The sequence below is a fragment of the Salvia hispanica genome, chromosome 1 (genome assembly GCF_029641045.1).
Source record: "Salvia hispanica isolate PSC_SH4W2 chromosome 1, Shi_PSC_v1, whole genome shotgun sequence".
Classification (NCBI taxonomy): Eukaryota; Viridiplantae; Streptophyta; class Magnoliopsida; order Lamiales; family Lamiaceae; genus Salvia; species Salvia hispanica.
In genome coordinates this window covers 13,355,203-13,373,826 of record NC_142692.1, presented here as the reverse complement: position 1 = coordinate 13,373,826, position 18,624 = coordinate 13,355,203, and the positions used below count along the sequence as shown (strand labels likewise).

At 36.4% G+C, this 18,624-nt stretch overlaps 4 protein-coding genes and 1 pseudogene across 4 annotated transcripts; 3 read left to right on the top strand and 2 right to left on the bottom strand.

Moving 5' to 3' along the window:
* The first annotated feature begins 3,640 nt into the window (after positions 1-3,640).
* On the top strand, positions 3,641-4,422 carry LOC148933296 (protein FAR1-RELATED SEQUENCE 5-like; annotated as a pseudogene).
* LOC148933295 (protein FAR1-RELATED SEQUENCE 5-like) lies at positions 3,653-5,947 on the top strand. The gene is made up of 2 exons (XM_089059808.1): positions 3,653-5,794; positions 5,896-5,947. The coding sequence occupies exons 1-2, from the start codon at positions 5,058-5,060 to the stop codon at positions 5,945-5,947; spliced, it is 789 nt and encodes a 262-aa protein (XP_088915934.1). The 5' UTR covers positions 3,653-5,057.
* A 2,950-nt stretch (positions 5,948-8,897) lies between these two features.
* NRPB4 (RNA polymerase II, Rpb4, core protein) lies at positions 8,898-10,884 on the top strand. Its single transcript, XM_048126012.2, has 6 exons — positions 8,898-9,055; positions 9,326-9,434; positions 9,706-9,783; positions 10,064-10,097; positions 10,177-10,245; positions 10,606-10,884. Exons 1-6 carry the CDS (start codon positions 9,007-9,009, stop codon positions 10,681-10,683), a joined length of 417 nt encoding a protein of 138 aa, XP_047981969.1. The 5' UTR covers positions 8,898-9,006; the 3' UTR covers positions 10,684-10,884.
* A 172-nt stretch (positions 10,885-11,056) lies between these two features.
* Positions 11,057-13,382, bottom strand: LOC125223053 (succinate dehydrogenase subunit 6, mitochondrial-like). The gene is made up of 3 exons (XM_048126013.2): positions 13,160-13,382; positions 12,434-12,536; positions 11,057-11,368 (listed from the first exon to the last, which is right to left on the bottom strand). The coding sequence occupies exons 1-3, from the start codon at positions 13,322-13,324 to the stop codon at positions 11,226-11,228; spliced, it is 411 nt and encodes a 136-aa protein (XP_047981970.1). The 5' UTR covers positions 13,325-13,382; the 3' UTR covers positions 11,057-11,225.
* A 3,255-nt stretch (positions 13,383-16,637) lies between these two features.
* On the bottom strand, positions 16,638-18,358 carry LOC125217859 (protein STRICTOSIDINE SYNTHASE-LIKE 3-like). Its single transcript, XM_048119423.2, has 4 exons — positions 18,014-18,358; positions 17,566-17,844; positions 17,304-17,471; positions 16,638-17,198 (listed from the first exon to the last, which is right to left on the bottom strand). Exons 1-4 carry the CDS (start codon positions 18,340-18,342, stop codon positions 16,796-16,798), a joined length of 1,179 nt encoding a protein of 392 aa, XP_047975380.1. The 5' UTR covers positions 18,343-18,358; the 3' UTR covers positions 16,638-16,795.
* Between the last annotated feature and the right edge of the window lie 266 nt (positions 18,359-18,624).

Genomic DNA, 18,624 nt, shown 5'->3' with positions numbered 1-18,624 from the left:
ACTGCATAGATTTGACGGCATTCGTCATCAACGAAATTTGAGTACTAAAGTCAGCCATTTGAGCTTCTATAGCTAACACTCTTTCCGACTCCTTAGTAGCGCCAAATGTATCTCTCGCGGCCACCTTCCTTGGATTATGCCAATTCCTCTGATTGTTCGCTAATCTTTGAAATAGCGCTCTCACTTCATCATGGGTCAAATCGTCCAAGTTCCCACTTGACCCTGCAGTAACCAAGCCTGTGCCTTCATGATTGAGTCCCTTGTAGAACTTCAAAAGATCATGCCCCGGAGCTAGTCCCTGACTTGGGCATTTCCTTAACAAGTCTGTAAATCTCTTACCAGCTTTGGCAAATGACTCGTCATACTTTTGTCGGAATGAAGTGATCTCCTCTCTCAACTTTTCTATCTTCATTGGAGAATTGTACTCCAAGAGAAACTTCGACTTCAACTCTTCAAAAGTTGCAATGTTGTAGCCCGATAGTGAGTCATACCATTCCCTTGCTTTTTCTCTCAATGAGAAAGGAAATAAAGCTCTCTTGATTCGATGATGCTCCACATTTGGCGGTCTATGAGAGTTCGTCAATTCATAAAAGGCATTCAAATGACTCATCGGATCTTCTTCATCTCGACCATGGAAAAGATTTCTACCACTCACCAAACTAATGTAGTGAGGTGGGATGTTGACATTGTCATGTGCATAGGCAAACTCCCCCGGGTGATCAACTCCCGATCTAAAGATGTCGCCAAACCTTCCCATGGGTGGTGGAACATTATTGTCTTCTTCAGCCATAGACTCGGCTTCTGAATCACTGCTACTACCCTCAAAATTTGTCTCGAATAGAGAATTTTCTCTCACTGGACTCTGATGTGTACCAATCACAGCTGAATTCTGTCCTCTTCTATGATATATCAATAACCCAAATTGCGGTGTACCCTTAGATCTGGTTTGCATCCACTGATTTTTGTTTTTCTGTTTTCGAATTTCTAGAACACCTACACAACAGAAAAGAAACCAAACACAACTCAAATATACTAATCCTACCGAAAGCGAGACATCTCGACAACTTCGGGGTTAGTCTTATAAAACGTGTGTGCCTTAGTGTAAACTAAAAAAAATCTTAATCACTAAACTGAGAATTAGAAAGATATCACCTAATATAAACACTCCTTCGCCTTCAAGTCCAGACGTGGTAGATGGCTATCACCCCCAAGAACACGAAGTAAGTACCTAACAAAACAAAACAAAAGATCAAATAAAATAAAACAAAAATAAAACTACTAAGTATTAAACAACCTATTGCCTCCCCGGCAACGACGCCAAAACTTGATGCGTATTTTAGAGTATCCGATTCAGTTCACACAAGATATCAAGTTTAATTAATTAACTCTAATAATACTACGATACTGCAAGATTACAGCGTCGTTAGTAGTATTTCAAGTGTCGATCCACATGGAGGTAGAAGATTGCTTAAAACTTATGAAGTTAAAAAGATGAAACATAAGGATTTGATTTTTTTGGTTTTGAAAGATTCAGACAAACGAAAATAAAAGATGAACAAAAGATGGATTTCTCAAACGGAAAAGCATGTCACTCCAAGTTGCTCAATAGACTTGCATATTTCTACATCTATCAAAAGCACAAATTTTGGGATTAATTCATCAACCTAATCGCTTGCACTGAACATGTTTGCGACGTATAGTTCACAGTCAGCTGAACACTTGTTCCATGAACTAATTTTCAATGTTTATAAACTCCTGCGAAAGCGCGGGAGACATAAACATCTACTATATAAACTTACCTAATCCGTTGTCAAATTATCCTCTGAACAATTCAAATTCAACAACACATCAATTGATTAGTCCATCCAAGTCTATGTTAAAGAGACGATAAACAAGGATTAAACATCTATAACGATAGAGGCCTCTAAAGTGATAGAATCTAACATTAAACACATCAACGATGTCAGAATGTGAATTCAAAGGTGTAGATACATTCACACAAGCCTAAATCACAACTTGGAGCAACATTGAGAGTTTAGCCTAAACACATGATAAACATCACAATGAAAACCATAGGAAGCATGCTCTCGTTGAGTGGAATTGAGATTTGGAGACGGATAGTCGGAATGTTGGCCGGAATTTCTTCCTTCTCTTCTTCCTCCTCTCTTTCTCTCTTTTCCCCTCTCACTTTTCGTCCCAGGAAGTCTCTCCTTCCAAAAACCGCCCCATAAACAAATTTAAACATTGAAATTCGGCAGTTATCGAGAAAAACGCCCGGCCCAGGCAAAATGGTGCCAACCCGGGCGTTTCCACTGTCCCCAGGCGTTTTATATGCTAAAAACCACCGACCCGGGCGTTTTTGCCTGTTTTGACTGCTTCTCGCAACCTTCGTCAAATGGCCATAACTTCTTCATCCGAGCTCCGATTGAGGCGTGCAATGTACCCACGCGAAGCTATTTCAAAGACGAAGATAATGGTGATAAGATAAAAGAATTTGGACACCATATTGATAGGAAAAGAACAGTTTCAATCAGACGCTACTCCACATGTACATCTATCAACTAATATATAATAATCAAGCTTTAATGATTAATTGATAGATGATTTTAATGTACAAAATAGGAGAAATCATGGAGTAGAACAAGTATTATTTGATTCACATCAATGTCTCCGACTGGCCCGCAGGCTGCGGAGCCGCGGTTGGTTGAGGGACTGTATCACATCCCTTCTATATCAATTTATTTACAGCTTATACCACGAGTAATGGATGCAAAATTTTTATATTGGGGGGTTTCAAACCACTGTTAACACTTGTTGCATATCTTTAGTGTCAATGTCGGTAAATCCTAACATGAATATTATAGAACCGAGAGAAATGTTGATAATGAGAAAGAAATAATTTGAGCGCCTACTTTCCACATCATATTCTCGTTCTTTAATCCCTTAATTCCATGTCAGCCCTAATTTTTTAATTTATTCTTTTTATTCTTCTAACCTAATTAAACCCTATATGTATAATTTGCCCGCCCTTGTCTTTTTCTGCAATCTTTCTCACTTTTACTTTAGATTATTTGGCGTCTCTCTCGATCTCTCCGTTTAACATCAACCTATATTAGTTTGTTTCTTTCAAAACTTTTATTCCAGCTGACCCAGGTAATATTTATTTCGTTAACTCCTTGCCATATACTTGTTACTTGTTCTTGATTAAATTAACTTATTATTATAAATGCAAAATTTTATTTATAATCGTACAAGAATTTAGAATAACAGGCTTTATGTAACCTAATAGCTTTTGTTGTTTGAATATAACTCTCACCGGCCATCACATCATGCGCAGTAACTTTTGTAGTTCTATGAATAGGTTAATTTTAATAGACTATGAGTTCTTTAATTTTCTTCTAGTCATCTAGCTTATGAGAACAAATAACAATTGTTGGACTTGATGTCATTCCATGTTAATTTGATTTATTTTATGGATGCAATACGAGAATCTAATTCATCAACAGTGATGGTGCAAAACACTAAATTTTAAACTCTCAACTTTGAGAGGGTTGTAATATTTTTGTTATTTATTATTACTACTACTGTGTGTACGTATGTTAATTTTTTGAATTGTTCTATTAGTGTGTTTAGTGCAATTATGAGCGATCAACTGTATACTCCTCAAGTTGCAAATGATTGTTAGCCAGAAATCGGAATGAAATTTGCATCAATAGATGATGCGTTTGCATTCTACAATCAGTATGCACGTGAAGCACGTTTTAGCGCAAGATACAGCAATAGTAAAAAGAATAAGGTGACAAATGAGGTTGTTTGGAAACAATTTGTTTGCTTTAAAGCGGGTCAGACTGATGAAGCTCGTTCAGTGAAAAGAGCATTGAATGGTGGCCCGATTAAGACAAGAACTCGTGGTAAAGTTAGAACTGATTTTAAAGCAAAGATGTCTATTATCAAGCAACAAACTGGATCTGATTGGAGTGTTAGTGTTTTCACAGAAGGTCATAAACATGGACTTTCTACACCTTCAAAGGTGCATTTTCTTTGGTCACACCGTAGTGTTTCTGCTGTGAAGAAATTATTGACAAAAATTTTCAGAAGCTAATATACCTACTTGTCACCAAATGCAACTATTAGAGATAGAGTGCGGTGGGCCGGAAAATGTAGGTTGCATAGAAAGAGATATTAGAAACTTTGAGAGAGATTTAAGGGATGAACAAAAGGGTATTGATGCAAAAACTGTGATAGAATTCTTTACCTCCGAGAAAGAGAAGGATTCAACATTTTTCTTTGACTATGAGACAGATTCAGGTAACATGTTTAAACAATGTTTTTGGGCAAATTCTAGATCAAGGATGGCGTATAGTGTATTTGGTGATGTTGTTGTGTTTGATTCCACTTATAACACCACTAAGTATGGAATGATTTTTACACCTTTCATAGGGGTTAATCATCATCATCAAACAATAGTTTTTGGATGTGGATTTTTAAGTGATGAGAAGACTGATTCATATATTTAGCTGCTTAACAAGTTTTTGGAAGCGATGCCTACAGATGCTTCAATAGCAATTATCACTGATCAAGATCCTGCTGTGACGAAATCAATTGCACAAGTTTTTCCAAAAATAGTGCATCGCTATTGCTTGTGGCATATATTGAACAAATTCTCATAAAAGATTTCTCCGGTGGCTTTCAGAGATCATTATCAGAGCATAAAGAATATTATAAAAAATTCTACATCTCCGGAGGAATTTGAGCAAAGTTGGGTTGAGGTGATTAAATATGCTAATTTAGAGCAAAATAGTTGGATATTGTTGATGTATAAACTACAACATAAGTGGATTCCGACATATTTTAGTCATGAATTTTTTGTTGGGATGTCAAGCAGTCAGAGATCTGAGAGTTCGCATTCGTTTTTCAAAAAGTATGTCTCTAACAAGAACTCATTGATGGATTTTATCACACGATTTAATCGAGCATTAAGATGCTAAAGACACAATGAGTTAGTTGTGGACCATATTGACAGGAATGAGTATCCCAAAATCAAAACAAATTAACCGATGGAGACTCAAATGGTTAAAGTGTATACGAAAAAAAAATGGATGGAGTTTAAAGAAGAAATGAGTCGAAGCCATGATTATTTTGTGCAACCTGCCTCGACAAGAGACGAAACAGATGATATTGTGATTTACAATGTGATGAGCTTTCAAATTTGTTCATCTTCGAAGCCGAGGCTACTTGTGCATGATATACGGAGAGATCATATATCATGTAACTGTGGAAAATTCGAGTTTGATGGTATTCCATGTAGACACATGCTAGCTTTTTTCCGCATTAGCCAAATATTTGAACTACCTGACAGATACATACTTAAGAGATGGACACGAGAAGCAAAGATTGGTGTTGTATATACAATGGATGATGAAAACACCAATGATGATCCAACAAACTTTTTGGTATCACGATGCTCCAAGTTATCTTACAAGGCTTCAATATTGATTAATGATGCATCTTTGACTAATGAGAGGACAAAGTTTTTGGATGAACAACTTGATTATCTACATGGTAAGATCAAAGAGATGAGTAATAGTCCAACTACCTCATACGGAAGTCAAAAAGGGGAAAGATCAAATAAATCAAGAAAGATAGCCGATCCTTCCGGAATAAGAACAAAAGGATGCAGTAAGCGAATGTTATCATCAAAAGAAAAGTCAATTTTGAAGACTAGGGTTTGTCATGGATGTGGGCTTCGTGGAGTATCACATGACAAACGTAATCGCCCCGATTTGCATGACGGGTATGTGAATTGTTGAGTTTTATGTTTTTATGAATTATACCGTTGTTTTTGTAACCAATATATTTCACTTCACTATTTTTACTCTTATATTTAAATTTCAGATCAGTTGCAGATAATCGCCACGTCAACAATGATTATGCAAAAAAAGATTGATGTCCATAGCTGGTGAAAATATTTTTTAAGTCGTTTGTGTAGTGGACTTTTTTGGCATGGTGTAGTTGAATTTCTACGTACCTTACCATCATATTAGATTTTTTAAGTACTATTTTTGCTGTATTTTGGTTTTTGCTGTGGTTAAATTTCTAGATACATGACATTATAAATCATAATATTAGTTTGTGGAGTAGTTTTTTTCGGTTTGCTATATTACACGACATTATGAACCATAATATTATAGTTTGTGGAGTGGTTTTTTTTGGTTTGCTATAGTGAATTAGATTTGCACTTGACAGTAGCTCTAAAAACTGGCAGGTGATGTTACATATGCAGTTCCTACATAGCATTTAGAACTTCTAGCAACTTGGTGTTTTTTACGTTTTTTTTAAACAAATTGACGTTGGAAAAAATTACAAAAAGAGAAGCAAGTTTTTGGAATAAATATCTTGAGACTTGTTAGAATCATGAAGACAAAAAAACGAAGAAGAAATAAATTTATTATACAAATAATAGCGGGTGTTTTGTTGGAGATGATAAAAACATAGAGCATATTCATAATTAAAGAGATTTAGTGGGATTTACAGATATAAATATAATAAAATATCGTACTAGTAAAAGATATGGATTAAATAGACAAACGAAATTGAACAGTTGTCAATGTGCAAAACAAAATTTGCAATTAAAAGGAATGTGGCTGATTTGGAAAGTAGGCGCTCACAACGCTTAAAATAAGTTTGCAGCAGATCATCTCTCATTATATATCGAGGGCATCATTTATTAATTATCTCAAAAAGGCCAAAAATGAAAAAACACAGCCCAACAATAAACCAACAATAAAAATAAAGGCCGAAAACTAATAAGCTTAGTCTTTTTGTCTTCTTCTTAATTAAAATTTTAATTTCAGAGAGCAGGAGGGTACAGTCGCCCTCCCCGACAACCAGTTACCATGGACCGGGACGTACCCCCTCCATTTGCTTCTAATATGCCCCGAGAAAGAAACACAGTTGTAATTCCTCCCTTCAACTTTTCGATCCCAGATCTGCCACTATTGGTGCCGGCAAAGCCCTGGTTGGCGTGGGAGATTGTCCCTGCGTGGTTCTATCACATCCCTTATATATCAATTTATTTACAACTTATATCATGAGTAATGGATGCAAAATTTTTATATTCGGGGAGTTCAAACCACTGCTAACAAGTTGCATATCTTTAGTGTCAATGTCGGCAAATCCTAATATGAATGTTATAGAATCGAGAGAAATGTTGATAATGAGAGATAAATAATTTGAGATTGAGAAATGTTGATAATGAGAGATAATAATGGATGATGACCTAATATATCTCCTACTAAATAAATAAAAACAAGATGCTACTCCAATTTTCACAAGAGTGAACTACAAAAATAGTCCCTGGACTATGCGTTTATCTCGTCAATGAACCCTGGACTTTAAAAATATCCCCAGACAACCCTGGACTAAGCGTTTATCTCGAAAATGGTCCTTTTTCACTGTTTTGTGACGAAAATACCCTTTTGGGAGGTTTTGAGGGATTTGGGCAATTTAGTCTTTTTACATTTTAAATCTGATATTATTTCAGTGATGTACTAAATCTGATATTATTTCAAAATTATCATTCTTCTTCCCTTTTGTCATCCTTCACTTTGTTTCTTTATTTCAATATTAGATTTAATTTTATAAAATTAAATTTTAAATTTTGATTTTTAAATATCAATAAAAAAATTTAATTATTAAAATTACTACTCCCTCCGTCCACAAAAAATAGACTCATTTTGCCATTTTGGGACTTCCACAAAAAATAATCTCATTTCTAAAAATGGAAAGTTTATCTCTCATACTTTTCCCACTTTTTCTTCCATCTCTCATACTTTACTCACCTTTTCTCTCTATCTCTCTTACTTTACCTACTTTTTCTCCTCCTCTCTCTTACTTTACCAATTCTACATTAAAACTCGTGTCATACACAAAATGATCTATTTTTTGTGGACGGATGGAGTATTAAATAACAAATTAATAGTTTTAATCAATATTTGATAGTGTCTAATATTTAATCAATAAGGTATGGCGACGCCTTAGTTTTAATCAATATTTAATAGTTTTAATCATAAATAGATCATATAACACAATTTATTTTGAAATAAATATGCATCAATTGTATAGGAGAATTTGACTAAAAATATTATGAAATTGACTAAAAATTTGATACGACTAAAAATTTGATATAGGAGATTTTTTGTTGAAATTTTCTAGTTAATTTTGATTGTTTTCAAATTAATAAACGAAAATTATATTAGTCTTACATTGGATGCATATTTATTTCAGAATAAATCGTGTTATATGATCTATTTATGATTAAAACTAAGGTCTCATCGTACCTTATTGATTAAATATTAGACACTATCAAATATTGATTAAAACTATTAATATATTATTTAATACTCGTAATTTTAATAATTAAAAATTTATTGATATTTAAAAATCAAAATTTAAAATTTAATTTTATAAAATTAAATCTAATATTGAAATAAAGAAACAAAGTGAAGGATGACAAAAAGGAAGAAGAATGATAATTTTAAAATAATATCAGATTTAGTATATCAGTGAAATAATATCAGATTTAAAATGTAAAAAGACCAAATTGCCCAAAACCCCCAAAAGGGTATTTTCGTCACGAAACAGTGAAAAAGGACCATTTTCGAGATAAACGCTTAGTCCAGGGTTGTCTGAGAATATTTTTAAAGTTCAGGGTTCATTGGCGAGACAAACGCATAGTCAAGGGACTATTTTTGTAGTTCACTCTTTTCACAGTACATCTTTTACTAATACAAAAATTAAAATAAAATTAAAACTCTAATTTTCACAATACATCTTTTACTAATATAAAAATAACTAAAACTCCAATTTTCCTAATAAATGTCATAGTACTACTACTAGTATTAATTTTGCTATTCGTAATCTCAATTCATTAGCTATTGTTTATCGGAATCGCGTCTATATAATAGAACCCCTATTCCGATTACATTTTTGTTAGCAAAATTTAAGATGTCGGCCGAAGAAGAGGAGAACGCCGCTGAGCTCAAAATACCCGATGGTAATTGAATGCATCTTTGTAATTCCCCCCCAATTTTCATGGTGGAAACGATTTTACTTTATCAAATTCGTCTTCGCCCTGATTTTTACATCTTAGGGTTTCGTTGTGTTTAGGGTTTTGGTGAGGAAGCTAATTATTGATTGTGTTCATATTTTTCTGTATGAATCCGGCTATTGAGATACAATTTCTGTTGAATCAATTTTGTTGTAACCTCAAGTCTTGTGTGTATGGGATTTGTATGCGAGCTTACTCACTTTTTTTCTTCTTCAGAATTTTTGAAGGCCAAATGTCTTATGAATTGTGAAGTTTCCCTTATACTTGAACATAAATATGAGCAGCTTCAGCAGATGGCTGATGATCCAATGAATCAGATGTCTCAGTAAGTATATTTACTTTGGGATTTTCATGTTTAGCCCCGGATTAATGTTTCCTTTATTAAAATGGAGTAATGTTTATTCATAAATTTGATTGCTTACAGAGTTTTGCATATGGTTCTTTAGTTGTTTTCTGTATAATGATAATTTTTTGTTCGTCAAATTTGTATTTTCAATCCTTTTCACCGACAGTTTTGTAGAAATTGTTCGTATTTTAACTTGCCATGTATAGGAAATTCTGTATGTTGCTAGATCATGGTTGTCTCTCATTTTCAGGGTGTTTGAGAAATCACTTCAATATGTGAAGCGTTTTAGCCGATACAAGAACCCTGATGCTGTCAGACAAGTTCGAGAGTATCCTTTTTGTCATTTATTTGCAGGATCCTGGTTTAGCACATTGATAATTGTTTATGATAGTGTTTGTCTAGTTAAACTATTATGCAATTTGAAATTTCATAAGAGGAAACATGCTCTCTTTTGTTGAGTGAGCATATTTGTACCATCTATGTTGAAGAACTGACTGTATTGAATTTGTATCTTAGCTCGTCATTATTCATTTGTGCATGCCATCAGAACTGAAAGATCATAATATCGTCTTTCTGTAGACAAGTGTAATTCTTAACACAAGTTACAGAATTCTTAGCAGATATCAGCTTGCTGAGTTCGAGGTAAGTTTCACTTTTTCCTGATCAATCTCGTTTGTATGTCTACTCTTAAGAAACCTTTATAAACTGTGTGTTTTTGCAGCTCTGTGTACTTGGGAACCTTTGTCCCGAAACAGTGGAAGAAGCTATAGCTATGGTTCCGTCCATCAAGGTACCCATTATCTCGATTGCAGCTCTTTATGTTATAGTGAAATTGGAAAGTTAAACCTGGAGTTGTAAGTTAAGCATGCACTTTTATATTCTAAACTTTCCAACCTAAAAGTGACATCACCAAATATCCCCCTCCAATTTACTCGACCGTTTCGTTCCATGGATTGCAAGATGTGGGAACGGAAATGAGCCACCTAACTTTATTTCGTAATGTGAATGTTCTCATAGCAGTAAATTTATCCGTTCCATGGATTGCAAGACGTGGGAAAATAAATGAAAATTAATGTGAATGTTCTCATAGTAGGAAATTTATTGACTTTGATGACTAAGGTTCTAAATGGGGGGTTTTCTTTCTTTACAGACCAGAGGAAGAGCACATGACGATGAGGCAATTGAGAAGATGCTGAACGATCTCTCCTTGATCAAAAAATTTGAGTAGTCATCTTTTTGTTGTAAGCATATGGCATTAAGTTGTGGCCATAAAAATACATATTTTAGGGATTGCAATTTACTTATTTCGAATCCAGCTTGAAATTAATGTTGTATGCTTTGATAATAGGATTGTGATCAATGTTGTATGCTTTGATAATAGGATTCTGATCAGAGTTCAGTATATTATATCATTCCTCATATTTCATTATTCTCTCATCTTTATAAAAGAGAAAAACTTGTAACAAATAAAAGTAGACAAATTTTGTATGACAGTAAAATATTAAAAGACTTGTGTTTGGGGATGGAGGGAGTAATTACTACTCCATTTAAATTTTATTCAAAGACAAGACATGATAAATTTATCATCAGAAGAAAGCCCAGGGAAGAAGCACCAATAAACACTAAAACCATTCAATCTGTAGGAGAAACAGCACATTGGTCCTACATGCAAAAACAAAGAACAAACAAGAGAGATAGAGGGACAAATCTCATTATTACTACAAGGGCCGCTCCATTTGGTGTTTCAATGGGCCAATTTGATAACTCTCCTCAGGTTCTCTTCTGCAACCACTCATTGAATTTAACCTGCGCTGCTACTGTATCCAGCCTATATAACTGGCACCAGTGGTTAGCAGCCTCGGCTCCCAAGGTGAACCCGACTACTGCTCCAAAAGCAAAAGACAACACAGTACCTGCCAGGACGAATAAGTTTTATGAGATATTTCTGTGTTCGGAGAAAGACAAGTCCACTGGCACAAGGCATCATTTAAATAATAATGGAATAACATTAACAAAAATAACACAAGGCATCATAGAATGAAAGTGCAACAATATACAAGAAAGAAGCAGCAGATAAGAAGAAAGTTAACCCACAAAGAGCAATACTTATGCCAAATACACGAGGGATGAAAGGTACTTCAGAAAATTGTGCTTTAGGCCTAGTGATACTGAATAAAAAACTATAAAGAATCAACATTCCATACAAATTGCCTCCATCATTTTGCCAATGTCAATACCTCAAGTAAATACACCGCACATCCACTCAAAGAAATAACAGTACTTCCAATACCATCTACTCTTCATCTCATAAAATACCCCAGAATCAGCCAATGAAGAAAAAAATGGATTAATGGTAGATTTTTTACAGACATGTCAACTAGTGGTTAACAAGTGAAAACTATGCAATACATCACTTGTGGAATTCATTTTGTGTTGGTTAAGAGTGTCTGGATGAATATTACTAAGTGCCTACTGATTGTGGAGAAAACTACTTGCTGGAAGTCCAAACAAATTTGTGTTCATAAATCATAATGTAGCCAAATAACCAAAGTGGAAGAGGACACATATAATAAAACTAGAAAAGAATCATTATTCCATACACCATCATCTTTCCAATGTCAAGACCTCATGAAAATACACCGCACATCCAATCAAAGAAATAATGGTACTTTTAATCCCATCTCCTCTTCATCTCCATAAAATTCCCCAGAATCAGCCAACCAAAAAAAATAGATTATGGTAGATTTTTTACAGATAAATCAAGTAGTGGTTAAGAAGTGAGAAGCCTACAATACATCACTGATGGAATTCATTTGGGTTGGTTAAGAGTATCTGGAGGAATATTAACAAATTTCATACTGAATTACTGATTTTGGAGATAAACACTTGCTGGAAGTCCAAACAAATTTGTGTTCATAATGTAGCACAAATATCCAAAATGAAGGAGCCTAGACACATATAGCAAAACTAGATTATACCGTGAGGACTCTTTGACCACCTCCAAGCATTTCCACCAGTTGTAATCGCTCCAACAGCAGCACCTACATAAGCAAAGTTAGCTGCTTGCTCTGCAGCCTTCAGCTGCAACATGAGGCAAACAAGAGGCAAGAAAACAGTATCAAGATAGGGTTATGAGGGAAAAGTTCATCTATCAAGCCTGGAAAATGGAAACCAACCAAAAACCATGAATCTAATAATAATCATGAAATGCAGCTATTTAATATCCGAAAAACCCGTTCCTAATCAAATTCTCAAACAATTCCAGATATAATGCAATGAGAAATTTCAGTTTCCAAGCAATAAAGACAACCAGAACAGAATAATAATTCCACATAAGGCCTAACAAATTACCATTAACCTTCGACCTAATCTGAAAATTCTAAGAAATAGCAGATGCCTCATTCGCATTTCACAACAACTATCTTCAGAGATTTTACTGAATTCATATAAAGCATCAATCTGCAAGATGAAGTGATGAAACATCGAGAAAACGCATGAACAAACTTACACATATAACAATTAACCAGTAATCTTATCCATTCGACCTCACAGAGAACACAAAAGGCCGATCAAAATCAATTAAACATCTACAAGCATCGCAATACGAAGCATCAGAAAGAGTTCAAAATCACATAATTTAGCGGAACAAATACTGAAGGAACAAAATTAAAAACACGCAGATTGTGAGATAAATCAGAAAATACCGCAGGTCCGTGGACGGGATCAGATGTGATGAACTGCTGGACAGTGGCGCTACTCCGATGGGACAAAGGTCTATCGGGGTTTAAAATTTTGGAATAATCGTCGAGATGAAAACTCTTCTTCAGAGAATGCCACAAGCTTCTTCTTGATTCCTCGATTTCGCTCATTTTCCTCTCCGCTGCAGCGATCGATTGGTTTTGGGGATTTAATTTTTAGTCCTACAAATTCACCTTTTTAGTGATACAAGTACAGCAAGTACTACAACCTCCATCTCCCATAATTTGTTGCTATTTGATTAAATTTTAAGAAATGTAATAAAAAGTTGATTGAAAAAGTTAGTGATGATATTGGTCCTATTTTTATATACTCATTTCATTCTGTTTCTTTCAGCACGAAGATTAAGAAAAATTATGTTTGGTGATTATTTAAGCAAAAGGAAAATAAAGTGGAAAATAAAAAAGGTAGAGAGATGAAGAGAGATAAGTAAAAGAGAGTAAACTAAGTGTGGAAAAATGTGTTGACTTTTATAAAAAGGGAAATGATTTTATTACATGGAACGTACGGAAATGACAAAATGACTCTATTATTATGGAATGTGAGGAGTATTAGTTTTATACTCCCTCCGTCCCACAAAAAATGTCACACTTGTGGGACGACACGGGATTTTAGGAGGTTTATTTTGTGTGTTAAATGGATAGAGAAAATATAATTTTTATATTCACGTGAGAGAGAACTTTTTCCAAAATGAGAAATGTGACATCTTTTGTGGGACAAACTAAAAAGGAAAGTGTGACATCTTTTGTGGGACGGAGATGGTATTAAAATGTGAGTGGAATAAGTTAGTGGAATATGAGATTCACTACCAAAAATGATAAAAGTGAAATGTGACAAATTTTTAGACCATCCCCATCCGTGCTCTTAGCTAAGAGCACGGAAGTGGGCTCGGACCCACTTTTACTCCTTGTCCTTAGTTAAGAGCACAACACCCACATCCGTGCTCTTAGCTAAGGACAAGCTTAAGGGTCCCACCATTCTATTATTCAATTTAAATAAAAAACATTTCCACAATATTAAAATGCATTAAAAATACTCAAAATACTATTACAAATTACAAAATAATTAAAAATTACATAATTAAAATCCTAAAAATTAAAAATTACACAATTAAAATCCTAAAGATTAAAAATTACACAATTAAAATCAATAAAATTAAAAAGACGCACTACTCGTTGCCGAATTTAACCCAAATGTGATTGATTAGATCTTTTTGTAGCTCAGTGTGGGCTCTTGTATCGCGCATTGTGTGTCTTCTTTCGATCCTCTCGTTCACCGTCATATGCACACCTCGGTGTGGGGGAGACCTCGCGGTTGAGCTTCCGACTTCATCCTCGTCGTAAAAGTTAGCCGCCATCGGCCCTTCGTCAGTTATAATCATGTTGTGCAAGATAATACACATGTACATGATGTCGGCGATATTCTTAACGTACCAAAGCCGAGAAGGGGACTTCACAATGTTGAATCGGCCTTGAAGGACACCAAAAGCTCTTTCGACGTCTTTCCGAGCAGACTCTTGACGCTGCGCAAAAAGAATCCGTCTTTGCTCTTGTGGATTGCTGAACGACTTCACGAAAGTCGACCACCTTGGGTAGATACTATCAGCGAGATAGTAACACATGTGGTATGCATTTCCGTTGACGGTGAAGTCGATCGCCGGTGCTACACCATTCAAAACATCATCGAAGAGTGGTGAAGAATATAACACGTTCAAGTCGTTGTTGGATCCGGCAACACCGAAATATGCATGCCAAATCCATAAGTGGTAGTCGGCGACCGCTTCAAGGATAAGCGTTGGGCCGCCACCTTTGTGGTCGCTTAAGTGTTGCCCCCTCCAAGCAGTCGGGCAATTCTTCCACTTCCAATGCATGCAGTCAATGCTGCCTAGCATACCGGGAAAACCGTGGACTGTTTCGTGAAGACGAAGCAACCATTGACAATCGTCGGTGGTGGGTGCCCGAAGGAATTCCTCGCCGAAAGCAGAACGAACGCCGTCGCAAAAATTCTTGAGGCATAGGATTCCAGTTGACTCACCGACATGCAAACACTCGTCGAAGAGGTCAGCCGTTTGCCCAGTAGCAAGTTGTCGGATGGCACAAGTACACTTTTGCAACGCCATGAGACTTTGCCGACTGGTTGCGTCTGCACCTTCTTGAAAGTATTCAACGCGGGTGGACAATGTGTTGACAATACGCATAAACAACCGTTTTGACATGCGAAAACGGCGCCGAAAGTAATCTTCTGGATACCGCGGCTGGTCGGAAAAATAGTCGGCAACGAGCCTTTCATGGGCTCCCTCTCGATCACGAGGGATGTAGCGACGTTTTGCTCTAGTTGGTTGAGGAGGGGGGCAGGGGTATTGGCGGCGACATAGGCTTCATAGGCGGCACGATATTGCTCATAATATTCTTGTTCTCCGCGCTCCGCTTCCGCAATGAGATTGGTGAAATCCATTTTTGAATTTTTTAGAGAGAGTTTGGGTAAGAGAGGAAGATGTAGATGATTTAGTATGAAAAAGTATGAATGAGAGATAATTTGATGTGAAAAGTGGATGATGAATGTGTGTATTTATAGATGATTTTGGGATAAAAAAAAAATCACAAAATCCAAAAAAAAAAAGTCCATAAACGGCTCTATTTTTTGGGAATCCAAAAATATTTTTATTTTATTTTTTGGTATTATTTTGAATTATTTATGAATTTTTTTTAAAAAAAAAAATTCGAATTTGCCAACGGCTATGCCGTTGGCCAATAAGAAGACGCCACGTAGGGCTGCTCAGCGGCACGGACGTGCTCTTAGCTAAGAGCAGCGCCGTGCCGCTGGCACGGACGGACAGCTCGCAGCGGCGGTCGGACGAGCTCGTGCTCAGCGGCACGGACGGACGGACGGACGCCACCGCTGCGGATGCTCTTAGGGACGGACGAAAATGAAAATAAGTGATAAATATTAAGGGATGGAGGGAGTATATTTTTATTTTTGAATTTTTTTCGAATGGATTTTTTTATTTTGATTTTAATTCAGGTTAGTAAAATGAGGGGTAAAGAGACGGAGTATCAAATAGTACCTTGGATAAATTTAATAAAATTAGGTAGCGTTCGATTGTCATGACTAATAATCATGAGACTATTCATCTAGGATTAAGTTGTGAGATTATTTTAGTTGGAGGGGGAAGGTTATGACTAATTATCATGAGACTATCCATCTATGATTAAGTTGAGGATGTGGTCAATCTTATGAACCAAACATGAAAATTTAGTCTTGCCAACAGAAACATTTGATAAATTAGTATTCCATAAAATCTCTGTTAGAGTTATAAATTCAAATAAATAATGTGGTTAAGTTTAGGTGACAATTAACATTTAATGTACATATTTATTGATAATTTGATATTCAATAATTCACTTAATAGAAACAAGAAGTCGTGCATAAGAGAGAGTTCCAAATTCCAATACAAGTGTGGCAAACGAAGTCATTGCTGCATGAATGCATCTATTCATTCAGCACTAGCTACAAATTAAGCAGAAACTAATCGAGGTAATTGTCATTCTATTACTATTACACCCAACAACACATGAGTGACGAGTCTACTCTAAATCATAAACTGCAATAGACGACATCAACACACTCCCCATCCAAAGCTTCCCTTCTCTCTCCTCCACTTCACTTATTGCTCTAACTACTCTTCCCTGTCTATCCTCCAAAATCTGCACAACCTTACCATCTTCGCTGTACTTCACCACCGCAGCATGCATTCGCCCTCCAATATGCATCAGGTAATGGATCTTCCCAGATATCGGAAGTTTCAACCAGACATGCCGGAGCTTTGGATACACACCTAGGATGTGTGCGTATATGCTTCTCCGACAATGGATTGCTACCCAAAACTCCCCCTTCTCATTTGTCCGTACATTGTCTGGGAATCCCGGGAGCATGGCAAAGGGCTCCCATGTCCCTGCCTTCTCGCCTTTCAACCAGTATTTGATCAACCTACACAAATTGAATATACATAATTATCCAAGATAATATCCATTCTGCAAAAATGTACTCATGTTCAAATTTCAAGTTGTAAACACAAATAAGCATTGCACATACCTCCCAATCGAACACTCACAGAACACGAAGAATGAACGATCGTTGCTTAAGGAAATGCCGTTTGGAAACTGTATGTTCCGGACAAGAACAGTGGTTTGTTTTGTATGTGGACTGTACTTGAGCACCCTTCCACTATCCTCGCTAGAGAAAATCAACTGGAGGAAGTTCCTGAGATGAGCAGATACTAGTTAGAATCAATCAATCCTTATCTCTAAACCTCCAAACTAAAAAATACACCTCTTTCACTATGAACTGATGATACCTTCTTTTGTACTTGGTGCTGCTATCAGTAAAGTAAACGTTCCCTTGATCGTCAATGTCTAAGTCATTCGTGAATCCCAGGGGAACGCCTTCCGCCTCGGTGGTGAGAGAGGTGGCCAAACCACCCTCAGGGCCAACCTTCATCAACCCGAAATATGCATCAGCAATGTACAAATCACCACTCTTGTTGTCAAATCTCAGCCCCAAAGGCCTGCCACAAATGTGCTCATTCTTCATGTAACTCAGCACTGATGGCTTCCGATTGCACACGCCCGATGACCTTAAACAACAGTATAATAAGATCAGACCAGGCCATAAACAAAGTACATGAGCAAACTACATCACATTTAAATTATCAATGGAGATTGGAGAACAACTTCCCTCCAGAAAATTAAACAATTCAATTATCTAAAAACTACAGATAAAAAAAGAAACACTAAAAGAATCACCAATTAGCGGAAGTGTAGGCAAAGTCAATCCAGTTGACCCCATCCCAGAAAATGATCCTGCCATCAGCGACACCGGTGTACGGGCCGTGGCCCTTGGGGTCGAAAGCAATGCTCTCGGGGCCCTGCACCTCATTCAAAAACCTAATTTCCGATTTCTGGAGAAGATTCTCGCGGTCCATCTCGGCAGGGAGAGAGGACCACGGAGGCATCTCAACTGTAACCGACTCGAAATCGGGGAATTCGGAAAGAGCGGAGTGGCGGAACGGATCAACGGCGCAGTAGAGCGCCAGCAGGAAGAAGAAACCGGCAAATGCTCTGGCAGGCGTCATGGGCAGCGAAAGCAGAGGATATAATTAGCAAGGGATATGGCTATGCATGGGGTTTATATGAAAACGGTTTGTGAGGTAAGTGTGCATGAATAGTTGGAGAGGAGAAATGAGTGCAACCGCCAACCAACCACGAGCTTATTCCTGCATTAATGATGTATACGAGCTTAGGGTTGTTTGGGCCACGCTATATGTTTACTCCTGCAGTCCTAAGTATTTATTCAGTCAACTCATGCATTTTCACTTCACATACTTAGATAAACACCTAACATTATATTGCTACAA

Excerpts from the sequence above, each read along its gene's own strand:
- LOC148933295 (XM_089059808.1), top strand. The coding sequence starts at position 5,058 with ATGGAGACTCAAATGGTTAAAGTGTATACGAAAAAAAAATGGATGGAG. Across the intron at positions 5,795-5,895 it reads CGCCCCGATTTGCATGACGG|ATCAGTTGCAGATAATCGCC; the intron begins GTATGTGAATTG and ends TTTAAATTTCAG.
- NRPB4 (XM_048126012.2), top strand. The coding sequence starts at position 9,007 with ATGTCGGCCGAAGAAGAGGAGAACGCCGCTGAGCTCAAAATACCCGAT. Across the intron at positions 9,056-9,325 it reads TGAGCTCAAAATACCCGATG|AATTTTTGAAGGCCAAATGT; the intron begins GTAATTGAATGC and ends TTTCTTCTTCAG. Across the intron at positions 9,784-10,063 it reads GCTGTCAGACAAGTTCGAGA|AATTCTTAGCAGATATCAGC; the intron begins GTATCCTTTTTG and ends CACAAGTTACAG.
- LOC125223053 (XM_048126013.2), bottom strand. The coding sequence starts at position 13,324 with ATGAGCGAAATCGAGGAATCAAGAAGAAGCTTGTGGCATTCTCTGAAG. Across the intron at positions 12,537-13,159 it reads ATCCCGTCCACGGACCTGCG|CTGAAGGCTGCAGAGCAAGC; the intron begins GTATTTTCTGAT and ends CTCATGTTGCAG. Across the intron at positions 11,369-12,433 it reads GTGGTCAAAGAGTCCTCACG|GTACTGTGTTGTCTTTTGCT; the intron begins GTATAATCTAGT and ends TCGTCCTGGCAG.
- LOC125217859 (XM_048119423.2), bottom strand. The coding sequence starts at position 18,342 with ATGACGCCTGCCAGAGCATTTGCCGGTTTCTTCTTCCTGCTGGCGCTC. Across the intron at positions 17,845-18,013 it reads GCCTACACTTCCGCTAATTG|GTCATCGGGCGTGTGCAATC; the intron begins GTGATTCTTTTA and ends CTGTTGTTTAAG. Across the intron at positions 17,472-17,565 it reads AGCACCAAGTACAAAAGAAG|GAACTTCCTCCAGTTGATTT; the intron begins GTATCATCAGTT and ends TGCTCATCTCAG.